The sequence below is a fragment of the Capsicum annuum genome, chromosome 10, assembly GCF_002878395.1.
Source record: "Capsicum annuum cultivar UCD-10X-F1 chromosome 10, UCD10Xv1.1, whole genome shotgun sequence".
Classification (NCBI taxonomy): Eukaryota; Viridiplantae; Streptophyta; class Magnoliopsida; order Solanales; family Solanaceae; genus Capsicum; species Capsicum annuum.
Window position 1 is genome coordinate 2515438 of NC_061120.1, and position 15008 is coordinate 2530445.

At 35.2% G+C, this 15008-nt stretch overlaps 1 protein-coding gene across 1 annotated transcript; it reads left to right on the plus strand.

Annotated features, from left to right (window-relative positions):
• The first annotated feature begins 1468 nt into the window (after positions 1–1468).
• LOC107845613 (multiprotein-bridging factor 1b) lies at positions 1469–6006 on the plus strand. Its single transcript, XM_016690040.2, has 4 exons — positions 1469–1752; positions 4854–4937; positions 5375–5457; positions 5670–6006. The coding sequence occupies exons 1-4, from the start codon at positions 1620–1622 to the stop codon at positions 5787–5789; spliced, it is 420 nt and encodes a 139-aa protein (XP_016545526.1). The 5' UTR covers positions 1469–1619; the 3' UTR covers positions 5790–6006.
• The last annotated feature ends 9002 nt before the right edge of the window (positions 6007–15008 follow it).

The following is a 15008-nucleotide window of genomic DNA, read 5'->3' on the forward strand; positions in this document are numbered from 1 at the left end:
TTAAAAGTCTTTGCAATAGATAAAATCGTCTTTTTACTTTTTAAAATAATTATTATTTTAATTATATTTATTATAATTTAAATTAAAGAATCCTAAATTATATGGTAAGTTTTACAAATTAAGGAGTACTAAAAGATATGGTAAGAATAAAATTAATAATACACTTTTTTCGGTGAAAAAAGGACAATAGACGTTACTTTCCTTTTAAAGAAGTTAAGATTGTGTAAAGTTCAAAAATGCAAGAAAATAATTAATAACTAAAAGATTTACTACTATATAATGAACTTAAAACCAACTAAATATGTTTTTTTTTGGAAACTTTTCAGGAAAATTCGCAGCCGCTACACCCTCTGCCACAGCCTCTGCCCTTCGGGTGAGCACTCTGTGGTGAGCACTCTGTACGCACTGGGTAAACCCCTCCGATGCAATAGCCTGCAAACCACATGGGGATGTAAACCGTACTAGGCAAGCCCTGTGCGACAGGCTCAAACTCAGAAGGCATTGAGGGGGGGAATCGATCCCCCTAACTTAAAACCAACTAAATACGTTCTTAAATTATCACTCACGTGTCTTTTTAATTTGGTAAAATTTTTTTTTTTTGCGTAATTTAATTATTTCTCTAATAGGCTTGAAATCAACTAAAATAATTTATTAATTTTTTCTTATTTGAGTTATGAAATTTAGAACTTTCAAACTGACTAATATTGTATATTAATTTTTTCTTATTTAGAACTCTCTTATATATAGAGATAGAAAAATACCCAACATCACAAAATTCTCGAGGTATCGAGTATTTTTTTGTTAGGTGAATTTTATGCCTTTTTTGGGTCAAGATTCAAGATATTTGTTTTTTCTTTAAAATTTAATTGCATAACATAAAAATTTAAATATTTATTTTTCCTTTGACATCTATATCGGTTCTTCTTCTACTTTATTGTTTTCCCTTCGCCATCGATATTCGTTCTGCTTCTATTTTATTATTTTTTTTGTTATTATTTTTATTATAAATAGTTGTGTTCTAACATAATGTAGCTTTATTATTTAGAATATGTTTCAGTACATCAAGACCAATATAATTTTAACTTTTGATATTAGTAGCGAAATTTTATTCACTATATTTAATTTGCTACTTAATTGTTAATATGATGGTGAATTATCATTATATTAATTTGAGATTTTTGTAGGAACCTTACAAATTTCAAAATCTGCTTTATGTTTATACAAACACATCCATATTTATATAGCTTATTATAGTTGTGATAATTGTAGAGACACCAAATCTCAAAGCATATTGTTAATCGACGAAAAAACTTTATAAAGAAGGAGACATAAAACTTTACATCCCAAGATAAACATTTCATATTTACATTATTATATCTGTATAATAATATTAATTTCTACTATTTTATTAAATATTACATTTCGTGTAACATTAATAAATTTTTATTCTTATTATTATATATTAACTAACGCAACGTATAATGGATTAGTTAAAAAAAAAAAAACTTGGAAAGGCCGTTTCACAAAAGGAACACTGCTATATAAGTGAGGCGAACCGTAGTCGCCAAAATAGAATCAAAATTTGCAGCACCAAAAATTAAAAAAGAAGAAAAAAAGCAATGAGTGGAATATCACAAGACTGGGAGCCGGTGGTAATTCGTAAGAAGGCGCCGACCGCCGCCGCTCGCAAAGACGAAAAAGCCGTCAACGCCGCACGTCGCGCCGGCGCCGAGATCGAAACCGTCAAAAAGTGTAATCATTTCCTTCATAGTGTTTGTTCAGTTTTTTTTTTTCTTTTTTTTTTTTTTGTGTGTGTAAATAAATTAGGAATATCTAGCTCCTATACGGAGAATTCGTCATAGCTGATCCTAACTAGTTTGAAAATTGCGGTGTAATTGTAGATGTTGATTTTAGCTTCAGTTCGCTCTATCGCTTGTTTTTTTTGTGTGTGTATAAATTAGGAATCTGTAGGTGTTGATTTTAGCTTTTGTTCACCTTATCACCTCTATTTTTTTTAAATTTTTTTTGGTAATTAGATCTCTAACTCCAATTTGAATTGCCTGTTTCTCTATCAAGGACACAGAGAATTCGTCATAGATGATTCTAACTAGTTTGAAATTACGGTGTAATTGTAGATGTTGATTTTAGTTTTTTTTTTTTTTTTGCTTGTATTTTGTGTGTATAAATTAGGAATATTTAGCTCCTATTTTAATTTTTTTTTTTTATTTTTTTTTTTTTTTTCTTTTTTTTTTTTTTTGTTTCTTTTTTTTTTTTTTTTTTTTTGTGTGTGTGTGTAAATTAGGAATCTCTAGCTGATATTTCTATTGCTTGTTTAACTATTAAGGATACGAAGAATTTGTATAGCTGATCATAACTAGTTTGAAATTGCAGTGTAATTGTTGATGCTGATTTTAGCTTCTCTTCACCTTTATTGTGTGTGTGTGTGTGTTTTCGTTGTTGTAAATTAGGAATTTCTAGCTGCTATTTCAGTTTTCTGTTTCTCGGAGAATTTGTATAGCTGATGTGAAATTGCTGTGTATTTGTAGATGTTGATTTAGCTTTTCTTCACCTTTGTTTTGTGTGTGTGTGTGTGTTTTGTTGTTGTAAATTAGGAATTTCTAGCTGCTATTTCAGTTTTCTGTTTCTCGGAGAATTTGTATAGCTGATTCTAGCTTGTTTGAAATTGCTGAGTATCTGTAGATGTTGATTTTAGCTTCTCTTCACCTCTATTTTTTGTGCGTTTCGTTGTTGTAAATTAGGAATTTCTAGTTGCTATTTCAGTTTTCTGTTTCTCGGAGAATTTGTACAGCTGATTCTAGCTTGTTTGAAATTGCTGTGTATTTGTAGATGTTGATTTTAGCTTCTCTTCACCTCTATTGTGTATGTGTGTGTTTTTGTTGTTGTAAATTAGGAATTTCTAGCTGCTATTTCAATTTCCTGTTTCCCGGAGAATTTGTATAGCTGATACTAGCTTGTTTGAAATTGTGGTGTAATTGTAGATTTTGTATTTAGCTTCTGTTCACCTCTATTTTGTGTGTGTGTGTTTGTAAATTAGGAATCTGTAGCTCCGATTTCTATTGCTTGCTTCTCGGAGAGTTTGTATAGCTGATCATAACTTGTGATGTTGATTTTAGCTTTTGTTCGTCTCTATCGGTAACAGTGTTTGTTCAATCTATTTTCTTTTTGTTTTCTAAATTAGGAATCTCTAGCTGCTATTTCTATTACTTGTTTTATTCTCAAGGATACGGAGTATTTGTATAGCTGGTCGTAACTAGTTTGAAATTGCTGTGTATTTGTAGATGTTGATTTTAGCTTTTGTTCACCTTATTACCTCTATCTCCTGTTCTTTTGCCTTTTTATTTGAGTGAAGCTTCAAAAGCACACCTAAAGTATCACGGATTTTGGTGTCTCATACCTGAACTATCGATATTTCAGGTAGGAAAAGGGAACAACGGATAGTTGAGGTGTGTTTTGATAAATATTTGATGGTAGTTTAGGTAGGAAACTCGCACATCTGATGGTTCAAGATGAAACTCAAAAAATCGGGGTACTTTTAAGTGTGATTTTGATCATTAAATCTTTTTTTCGAATGATCTGTATATATAATGAAATGGATATAGAGAATTCATTAGCTACCTCAATGAATTTGGATTGAGGTGTACGCGAGAACCAGTAGCTTTTTTGCTCATTCCTTGTATATGTATTAAAATATTAATTTGAACACGGACCAACCATTATCATATTTGACTTTAGGTTGCTTCATAGGAACTCATAAACTACAAATCCTAGATCCGCCTTTGGGTTGTAGTCATTATGCATCAGTCTGTTTCACCGGTTGCTCAATTACTTGTTTGCATCTCTGGCTCGTATTTTGTATTGCTTGATTATAACTAGTTTGGGATTAAGGCTTAATTGTAGTTGTTGTTAGTCTTTGTTTTAGCTATTAGTTTTATTTTGTGTACCTTTATAAATGTGTATACTGCTTTTCTTTCAGCTAAAATTCATCTTTCTTGTCTGTTAGATTATCAGCTATACCTAATTTCTACATATATCAATTTATCTATGATCAATTCGATGTGTATGCATATGATTGCTAATGGGCATGAATCTATCTAACAAATACTACTAGTTTTAATTATGCCAATCACGGCATTCTGCTTTAGGTGCGTTGTATACCTAACGCGATTGATTTTCCTAAGTCGTTCATCAAACTACCTTTGCAAATACTGAACATGTAATTGTACTGCTTAAGTTTGTGTTGATTGACCTTGTATTATCATCCTGGAAAGTGGTAGGTTGGTAGAGTAATTTGTATATTCCTGAAAGTTTTTGCATAACCAATATGGCAATATCTCCAAAGTACCAATAACAGAGAAACCAGGATAAACATAGATCATGGTAATATTTTAGATTCTTTTCAAGATGTTGGATAATTTCTTAATTTGAACTTTGAATGTGCTAAGTAGAGTCTCTTCTGGAAGCCATTGTCCTTTTCAGTTCAGCAAGTCATGTTGTTTCTTATTGAAAGAGTTATAATACCAGAATTGTACCTATTAGAATTTTGGTCTTATTTGACCAACCTTCTATGTATATCCGGAGATTGACGAATTGCTAAATTATAAGAACCTCTTTGTTTGTGTTGGAACTTCTATAAACAACGGTTATTCAATCGTGAACACAATTAATTGTTTGGAGTGTTCTCTCGGCGTAGAAATTCTTCTTTTATTAGTTCAAACATTCAGATGTTTCGTTCCCTTTTACTGCTTCCAAAGTCATCTGTTGGTGCCATTGTACGCTCATGGATTTTGCTTATAGTATCAAGCTGTTCTCACGATACCTATTTTTCAATGCAGCTAATGCTGGTTCAAACAGGGCTGCTTCAAGTAGTACATCTTTGAACACCAGGAAACTTGATGAAGACACTGAGAATTTGTCTCGTAAGTTTGAGCCGCTCCTTTTACAAGATAATTTAGTGTGTTTGTCTTCCCCGCTCTCTTTTCTATTCTTTCTTTCTTTTGATTCCCCTAATCATTGTCTTGATGTTTTATTACCTAAGATTTTTGAGCAGTTCGGCATTCTCTAATGTTGTTTTGCGCTAATATCGTCCCTGCATACTGCTGTATCGTTCTCCTTTGAAAGTATCTGATGTTACTTTATCCTATGTTGCTCGGGTCTCTTCAAAAATGTCGATGGTTGTGTGTCGGGTCCTCCAAAAATAGTGTATTTTTGAAGGATCTGACACGGCTGCGGCAACATTTTTGGATAGTCCGAGCAACTTAGCATTATCCATTGGATCCCAATACCCGGATGATCAAAAGTTCAATTTTATCCGAACTACTCATTTTTCAAATGATATCGATGTTTTGTTTTTCAGATGAAAAGGTACCAACTGAACTGAAGAAAGCCATCATGCAAGCACGACAAGACAAGAAGCTCACTCAGGCTCAACTTGCTCAAGTATTACACCTCTTCCTCTCACTTTAGACCTAAGTTGCTCGGACTCTCCAAAAATACACTACTTTTGAAGGATCCGACACATGCCCAATGACATTTTTGAAGTGTTCGAGCAACATAGCTTTAGACTTAACCCCCACCCCTTAATCGAAAAACAAAATACTATTATTTGTTTAGCGAAGTAAAATCTGACAAGGTCCTATGTTGTGTTGCAGTTGATAAATGAGAAGCCACAGATCATCCAAGAATACGAGTCCGGTAAGGCAATTCCAAACCAGCAGATAATCTCTAAACTGGAAAGAGCTCTTGGAGCGAAACTTCGAGGAAAGAAATGAAAGTGTGATTGCACAAGTTAAGCCTTATGGATTGTCACAGTCTGTTTGAATCCAAAATCCAGTCATGTACACAAATTTTTCTTTAAACATCTGTGTGTTTTGCTTATCGTTATGTCTGGATTCATGACTACGGTTTTCTTTGTTGTATTAGCTGTTTCTTCTGTGGGAAATCATCGTAAGAAATCATAAACTTCAAATCCTAAATTCGTTTCTGCAACTTCATCTAGCAATGATGAGAAAGCTATCAATGCACTAAACACCTACTACTATTCCCTTCATCCACTTTACCACTTGGGGTTCGTTTGGTTAGGAAATAAGTTATTCCAGGATTAGCTATTCTGGGATTAACGTGCGAGGAATAACTCGTTTATCTCCTCTTTAGGGACACAATTTGATCAATTGTTCTATTTTTCCATTCTTGTTATTGTTACACATATTCATAGTCCATAGATCTCCAATTATGGGGAGTTGGTTTTCCAGTTGCACTTTCGAAAGTCGTCAAGAAGTTTGAGAAACATTTTCTCTGGGAAATCAATTTCCTTACGAATGAAGAAAATGACTTTTTGGATGCAAATATGGCAAACAACGTCTGCAATTAATTTATTGGATTCTGAATAAATTATTTATTATAAATTTTTGGCTAAAACTATTCAATTTCATTGAATACTTAACTAGAACTCTAGATCCACTAATGAAAAAGTCTATATACTTACCTTTACATTAGTGGGACAAATTTATTGTTTACTTTTTCTTATCACTATACACGTTCATGTATAAATTATAACTATCAGCTATTTTTAATTTAATCGGTTAATTAGACAACTATTTAGGTTAATTCTCCAACTAATAAAAAATAGGGGGTGGGGGATGATAGGATAATGTCCTTTTAAGTGAGACGTGGAAAAAAGCAGGAGCACAAGATCTGAATATCTAATCAACACATTTATTATACTCATTCAGTCATTCCGTTTTAATTTATGTGGCACAGTTCTAATTTCGAGAGTCAAACAAACAGTTTAATTCATGGTGCATGGTTACTGGTTTTTCTTTCATGGTATGTAAATGTATCGGCAACTCCAAAGTCTTTTATATCAAAGTTACTAGAAAATGCGCATAGTAGCATTTATGTTAGCAATATCAACAGAGTTTTTTATACAAAGGCAATTACAGGCAACTAATCATAATCAGTTTTTCCTGCTTGAACTATCACCAACTATTTATCAAAACATACTGTATTGGTAGTTCAAGTAGGAAACTCACCAGACGCACCTGATAGTTAAATCCTTACAGAATAGAAGGCGTTGTCGTCCAAGTCGTACTGATAATTTCCTTATTTGATGTATACCAGCTTGGAGGACTGGGCTTTTGAGCTTCTTGTGTTATTGGCTGGTTTGATGCCAAACTCAGGAACAAATACTTCTGTGGTAGCTATGTGGTAAGCTTCTGTACTTTTCAAACACACATTTTCGTGATTTTGCAGATTGAATTTTAGTTGACGACACCAATTATTCTGTTTTTTGACCTTTCACTGTAAATACTCAAGTCATGATACGAGTACGATCGCGTAGATGGACTTATGAGGGTGTATGTTAGACCCGTGACTTGGTGTGTGCAAATGAAGTGCAAAGGAGCACCTAAATGGACACCAAAACCGTCCATACATAGCACTCCAAGGGCGCCTATTGAAGCATTTGACTAAGGGGTCATTTTGAACATTTCACACTTTATTTTGTAACCTACTATTAATAGAATAATGTAGGGTTTTAGTCATTAGTTTTGATGAATATTGAAAGCTGTAGAAACTTAGACATTTCTCTCTTGTGAGAAAGGCCCCTATGGCCAAACATTGTAACTAGGGATTTCAACTTGAGTGTGGAATCACTCGTGTTGGATTCAAGCTTGGAAATGTTGGATGCTTGGGAGATCGAGGTCCCTCTTGTGCCACGTAAGAAATAGGTGAATTGTAGTGTGTAGTGTTAAGGGTCCAAGAGTGGAATATGCTCTTGGGTTCTTAAGATTATACCTTCATGTAGTCTATCTTCCTATCCCTTTGTTTAGTGTAATCTTTTGTTGTTGTTTCTTGTGTTGTTGAAACCGTTGGTTATTATTATTGTAATTCTTTTGTTCTTCACGTGTTGATGCTGTTTTGGGTGTTATATACATCATTGAATCTTGTATTCTTCTTGTTGGTAGCGAATCCGTGAGTGGTCTCCAAAAAGGTCCTCGGATCCTTAAGATTAGTGGACTGATTTGGAGTGTGTTTCGTGTTCTCCTTGTTTGTCTTGTATCATTTGGTATCAGAGCGAAGGCTGGTCGTGTTCTCACACTACCAATCTTGGGCTCTCTTAGTTGAAAATAAAAAAATAATAAAAAAAAATTGAAAATTAAAATTTCCAAAAAATAGCAATCTGTCCACTTGTGTGTTCTTGATCGAAAATTGTGTCTTGTTGTGTCTTGGCCGAGATTTATGTCTTGTAAACTTAGATCTAAGAGTCCTTTTTGTGTGTTATATTGTTAGTAGTTGATACAAGTATGATCATGATCATGACACTTTTGAGTATTTTTGAAGACTAGTCACTAAAGGGCTCTTTTGTTATTTCTCTATTATTTGTATTGTTGTATAAATAGAACCTTGTAGGGTTTATTTTCTTAGTTTATGCTTGATATTGAAGACACTACTCTTGTGAGAGAGAGTTCTCAAAACTGAAATTAGGGCATAGCATAAGGGTGGATTCTCTTGTGTGTTGCTAAGCTTGAGACTTTGGTGCTTTGAGAGGTGGATGCCCCTCTTGTGTCATTGTAAGAGTTAAGTGTTTGTTGTATGAAGTTTAAAGGTCCAAGAGTGGAATATGCTCTTGGGTTGTTAAGACTACATCAACACTTGTCTAATTATCTATCTTTGTTTCTTATCCTAATCTTGTAGTTTGTGTTGTTGCTGTTCAAGCCGTTTGGTTATTGTGGTTGTAACATTGTTGTTCTTCATTTTTATTGTCATAATATAGTTTAGTTTGCTGCTGGAAATTAGGTGTTAAACACCTCATTACATGGTGTTCTTGAATCCGAGAGGGGTCACCAAAAGCGGTCCATAGTTCTTTGAACTAGTGGACTGTTTTGGTGTTTGTTTTCTTGTGTTCTTGGGCTATCTTGTATCAGTAGTGTTAGCTTCTTCATCCCTAACACTAAAGAAGTCTAAATCTAAGTTTGAGCTTTAAAAGTTGATGTTGTTGTTGTGAATCCAAAGTGTGGCTGATTGTTGTTGGGATTGTTGTTGTTGGTTCAAGTTTTGAACGTGTATTGTGGGAATTGTGTTGTGGATTTTAAGCTTGAAAAGGTGGTGTTTTTTTTGGAGGGTCCAACTTGAACCTTAGAACTTCAAGACTCAAAGTTTGTGTTCTTGGTGTTCCTCACCATCTCTATATGTTGTTGAAGAAAAGGTGGTTGTTGATCTTATAAGTTGAAGGAAAAAGGTGAAAAATTGTTAGTCTTGAAAGACCCCCAACCACCAAAGACTTTATCAACCCTTTTCCAACAACTTTCCATGATACAAGGGTCCATGTTTTAAGGAGGAGTACTACAAAAGTCAAGTCTTGAAATTTGAAACTTGAAAAAAAAAGGCTCCAAGACTTATTCTTCCCTCTTTAAAACAAATTTCACCAATCCAAATTAAAATTGGTCAAGACTTGGACTTTGGAAAATAAAAATTATAGAAACCGCAATCAATACGTGGCTTCCACGTCATCAAGTTACTGTTCACGCATCAAATTTTGGCTCAAATTTCATATTTTCTTAGTTTCTTTTATTGTTCTGTAGTTTCGCTTGTTGGTTCCAATACTAATTGGCAAACTAGTACTCATCTACTAGATTGTTAGTTAGTCTTTGTGTTCGTTCATTCGTGTTTAGCGTTTGTTGTGTGCTTTTTTTTTTTCTCTTTTGTGAATTCGTTGTGTCTTGTTGGTTCAAGTTCGTAAACAATATTTCTTTTGAGTCAACTCAAACGAAAATCTATTCCGGGCAAGAGTAGACTCAACCCTCAATCACTCACGAAGTACAAGGCGACTTTCAACACTTGTGAAACCAAGTGTGAGGTAAAAATCGAGAGTGAGAGTGTGGTGAGGCATTTTTGAGCTAACAAGTTTGTTTGTTGTTTATTGTTTGTTGTTGTCCCTTGCTTTAGGTACCATGGCTGCCACTAATCTCGATGCCATATTTTATCGCATCAATGATGATATTGAAGAAATGAAATGGCACGTAGAAAGGCTACGCTAATTGTTACCTAAACTTATCCCACAAAATCCAACTTTCCTTGTCCAAACACCGTGTGCCGAGAGCTTCCCAAAGGAAGAGGTGGGCTGCCCCGACCCACACCAAGGTAAAGAGAAGATTGAAACATCTTTGGTACTTGATAGTGAATTTATAGAGAGTGAAGCACTTACTAGTTTCAAATCTGTTCGTGAGATAGATCATGCTCTCTTTAGGTTTAATGTTTTGTTTGAAGATGATATAAACACTCCTAATGAACCTAGTGGTGAAAATGATGGTATAGCTTGCCTTGAAGCGTATAGCCAATATGCTAACCCACTATGGTGTGACAACATTCCTCCTAAAGATGAAAATCTCTTCTTGGAAGATGATAGTACTCTTATGGGCAAGGAATGTGTAGTCTCGGAAATGAGTACTCTTAGTAGTACTCTTGGTGTTCATGATGATCAATTTACTCTTAAATGTAGTTCACTACTTGGGCATGTGAATGAAGTGCTTAAAAATTTGCAAGTTAGTGATGGTGTCTATAGAATTGATCTTGATAATGGGCATGACTCTTTGAACATCTTGTGTGGTAAAAACATTGCGATTAGTTTTGTTCATAGAGATCATGTGTATGAAAATGTTTTTATGTGTGAATGTGGGAGTGACATTCTAGGGGAAGGAAGGGCTAGCCTCGGCTTAGTCCCTTGGCTAATTCTTCCATTTGATCCCGGTACCATCTTAGGGTGGGAAAGGACAACTCTCGACCTATTTTCATTTTGTTTTGGTATTTATTCGAGCCACCTCCTTTGTCACATTTGTATTAATATTTTCATGTTTAATACAAAGGACCCGTGGATATACTTCAAATTTGTTCCCCCTCGGCATGGCATATTAATGTGTTTATTTTTGCTAACCTTAACCCTCGTGTCATGAGGATGTGTGCTTGTTTGTCTTCTCTTGATTTTGCAAGGTACGGATTCGAGGTCGAATCCTTTTCAAGAAGGGGAGGATGATACGAGTACGATCGCGTAGATGAACTTATGAGGGCGTATGTCAGACCCGAGACTTGGTGTGTGCAAATGAAGTGCAAAGGAGCACCTAAATGGACACCAAAACCGTCCATACATAGCACTCCGAGGGCGCCTATTGAAGCATTTGACTAAGAGGTCATTTTGGACATTTCACACTTTATTTTGTAATCTACTATAAATAGAATAATGTAGGGTTTTAGTCATTAGTTTTGATGAATATTGAAAGCTGTAGAAACTTAGACATTTCTCTCTTGTGAGAAAGGCCCCTATGGCCAAACATTGTAACTAAGGATTTCAACTTGAGTGTGGAATCACTCGTGTTGGATTCAAGCTTGGAAACGTTGGATGCTTGGGAGATCGAGGTCCCTCTTGTGCCACATAAGAGATAGGTGAATTGTAGTGTGTAATGTTAAGGGTCCAAGAGTGGAATATGCTCTTGGGTTCTTAAGATTATACCTTCATGTAGTCTATCTTCCTATCCCTTTGTTTAGTGTAATCTTTTGTTGTTGTTTCTTGTGTTGTTGAAACCGTTGGTTATTATTATTGTAATTTTTTTGTTCTTCACGTGTTGATGTTGTTTTGTGTGTTATATACATCATTGAATCTTGTATTCTTCTTGTTGGTAGCGAATCTGAGAGTGGTCTCCAAAAAGGTCCTCGGATCCTTAAGATTAGTGGACTGATTTGGAGTGTGTTTCGTGTTCTCCTTTTTTGTCTCGTATCAAGCCATAGACTGCATGATATTTTATGGTCTGAGTGCAGCTGCAAGGTAATTTTGTTACTTTTACCAAATACAAATTTGTAAAACGTCGTTTGGTAGTTGGTTAGAGTTACGCAGGTATTAGTAATTCTCAATTACTTAAGTATGTTTCAACATGCAGTACTAGGGTGGCAAACGAATTAGGAGCTGGAAATCCTGATAAAGCTAAGCATGCTATGGTTGTTAGCCTCAAGCTATCTGTTGTTCTTGCCATTGCAGTTGATTTGGCTCTATTTTTTGGCCGTAATGTCTGGGCTAGCCTCTTCAGTGACAACGCAGTGATAATTAAGGAATTTGACTCCATGACACCTTTCCTCTCGATCTCCTTTATGTTTGATTTCATTCAAGGAATCGTATCAGGTTAAAATTTTACATAGCTGCAATGCACTATGCGCCACGACTTCTTCATTCTTGTTAAAAAAAATTTCCCCTCGACCTGCTACACTGGGTATATTATTCTTGTTCTTGCAATGAACTATGCATGTGTGCATTCGCACATATGAGACATTACGCATCAACTTGGCAACTTTCTATTTCATCGGCATGCCAATAGCCGGCCTCCTTGCTTTCAAGTTCAACCTACATTCTTAGGTAAACTGCTCATAACGATTGGAACTAGTAACCTGGAAAGTGTATTGATAATATAAAAGTTCTTTACACTGTCAGTACGCGTATTTTGTTGTTCCAAGTTCGGTATTGTTTTTCTTTAAATTGTGGTCTAGCTTGCCAATCTACTGGCTTGTTGCTACTGACATTGATGACCAAATGGGGAAAAATAGAAGTCTCAACAAATAGCAATAGAGAAGATGCAATTCTGGCTTAAGTTAAAGCATGAATTCAGCAGAGGTCACTGATGGGCTTGTTGGCCATTCAGGGTGTGTTTGGTATGGAGGAAGACACATTTTTCAGAAAGTGTTTTCCAATTTTCTCATGTTTGGTTGTTGTTAAAGAATTTTGTGAAACATTTTGAGGAAAATGTCTTTCTGAGTGGAAACACGACAAACAATGTCTACAGGTGTCATTCAACATTGATTGTCTCTTTTCTACCCTCCAACACATCCCTCCCCTATCCTTCCGTCATAATTCCCATCCCCATCACATGTTGGGTAAACGCAGAATAACAACAAAAGTATTTGTGGCAAAATAATAAGAAAATAAAATAAAAATAATGACACCAAGGATTTTACGTGGAAACGCTTTTAAATAAGGAAAAAACCACAGTCTAAGAGAAGCAACTGATATTATTATAGTAAGAAATTTTACGTTGAAGTCACAAGTACAATACTCAAAGTGACTATTACACACTCAAAAGAAATAACCTCTTTTGACTCTCATCTTACTAAAATATCACTCACTCTAATTTTTCCTTCACATTCTATTTTTTTATCATAGTTAGTGGAATACCTTACTGCTCTCTTTATATTATTTTTCTCTCTGTTTGGTGTGCGTTTCAAATGAGCCGAAGCTCTCAATTTATAGAGAAATAAAGAATATGCATAGGTCATTGCTTACATAAACAAAAAGTTGCAATGTCAATATTTGCAACTGGCTGATTTTCTCTCTACCAACCATTTGAAAAAAACAAGACATGCCATGAATCAAGTTTTCAAAGGCATTAATGGGTCTGAACCCCACAAATCTCCCCCTCCAGCCCCATGTATCTGAAAGAGGTATTTCCGTCTTCTCAGAGAGAGCTCATGCCGACAAGTTCTTTGCACAATTTGAATTTGTCTTTTGGCTACATCTTTGTCAGCATATCCACAGAATTTTCACTCGTGTGAATCTTTTTCACATGAAATGATTCGTTCTCCACTCGTTCACGAACCAATGATACCTCACATCAATGTGTTTTGTTCTTGCATGGTACATGAAATTTTTGCTCAAGTCTATTGCACTTTGACTGTCATAATAGACAATGTACTCCATTTGGTGCAATCCAAGTTTTTGAAGGAACCACTTGAGCCATCTTATTTCCTTGCCAGCTTCAGTAGCTGTAATATACTCAACTTCAGTTGTAGATAGTGTGACACACTTCTGCAACTTCGACTACCATGATATAGCTCCCCCTGAAAATGTAAACAAAAATTCAGTAGTAGATTTTCTATTATCAAGGTCACTCGCCATAGCAGCATCTGTATAGCCCTTCAAAATTGGATCAGATATTTCAAAACACAAACAATCACCTAAGGTTCCTATTAGGTAACTCAATATCCATTTGGCTGCTTCCTAGTGCTCTATTCCTGGATTTTCAAGAAACCTTCTGACAACACCAACTGCATGAGCAGTATCGGGTCTGGTACATGGCATGCATCAAACTTCCGACAACAGAGGAATATGGAACTTTAACGATGCTCTCTTTCTCCTCCTTCGTTTTAGGATACATTTTCATGCTCAACTTCATATGACTAGTAAGTGGTGTGTTAACAACCTTAGCATTCTTCATGTTGAAGTGCTCTAGTACACGTTCAATGTACTTCTCCTGTGACAAGTAAAGCTTCCTTTCATTTTTGAGACGAGTAATCCTCATGCCCAAAATCTGCTTAGCATGACCCAAGTCTTTCATAACAAAAGACTTGCATAACTGTTTCTTTAACTCGTCAATCCTGTAAGTATTCTTGCCCACAATCAACATATCATTCACGTATAGAAAGAGGATGATAAAATCGTCATCAGAAAAACTTTGTGCAAATACACAGTGATCTGAAGAAGTCTTTTTGTAGTCTTGCTCCCCCATGACAGATTTAAACTTCTAATATCACAGTCTGGGAGCTTTCTTCAAGCCATAAAGACTCTTCTTAAGTTTGCACACATAATTTTCTTTACCTTTTACCTTGAAGCAATCAGGTTGTTCCATATAAATCTCCTCTTCAAGGTCACCACCGTGAAGAAAATCTGTCTTCACATCCATTTGCTCGATCTCCAAATCAAGACTAGCAGCCAAACCAAGAACTGTACGAATAACAGTCAACGATATGAGAAAATATTTTGTCAAAGTCAATACCCTTCCTTTACCAAATCCTTTCACAACCAATTTGGCTTTATATTTGGGCTTCAAGTCGTGTTCTTCAAATTTTACTTTGAACTCCCACTTATTCATCAAAACTCTCATGCCCCTAGGCAATTTCACCAACTCATAAGTGTGGTTCTAATGCAGAGGTTTCATCTCATCTTGCATGGCTTCAAT

What these genes read in the sequence shown, in the direction of transcription:
- LOC107845613 (XM_016690040.2), top strand. Translation starts at nt 1,620, where the DNA reads ATGAGTGGAATATCACAAGACTGGGAGCCGGTGGTAATTCGTAAGAAG. An exon ending in AGACACTGAGAATTTGTCTC is followed by an intron (nt 4,938 to 5,374) that starts GTAAGTTTGAGC and finishes TTTGTTTTTCAG; the next exon opens with ATGAAAAGGTACCAACTGAA. An exon ending in CTCAGGCTCAACTTGCTCAA is followed by an intron (nt 5,458 to 5,669) that starts GTATTACACCTC and finishes GTTGTGTTGCAG; the next exon opens with TTGATAAATGAGAAGCCACA.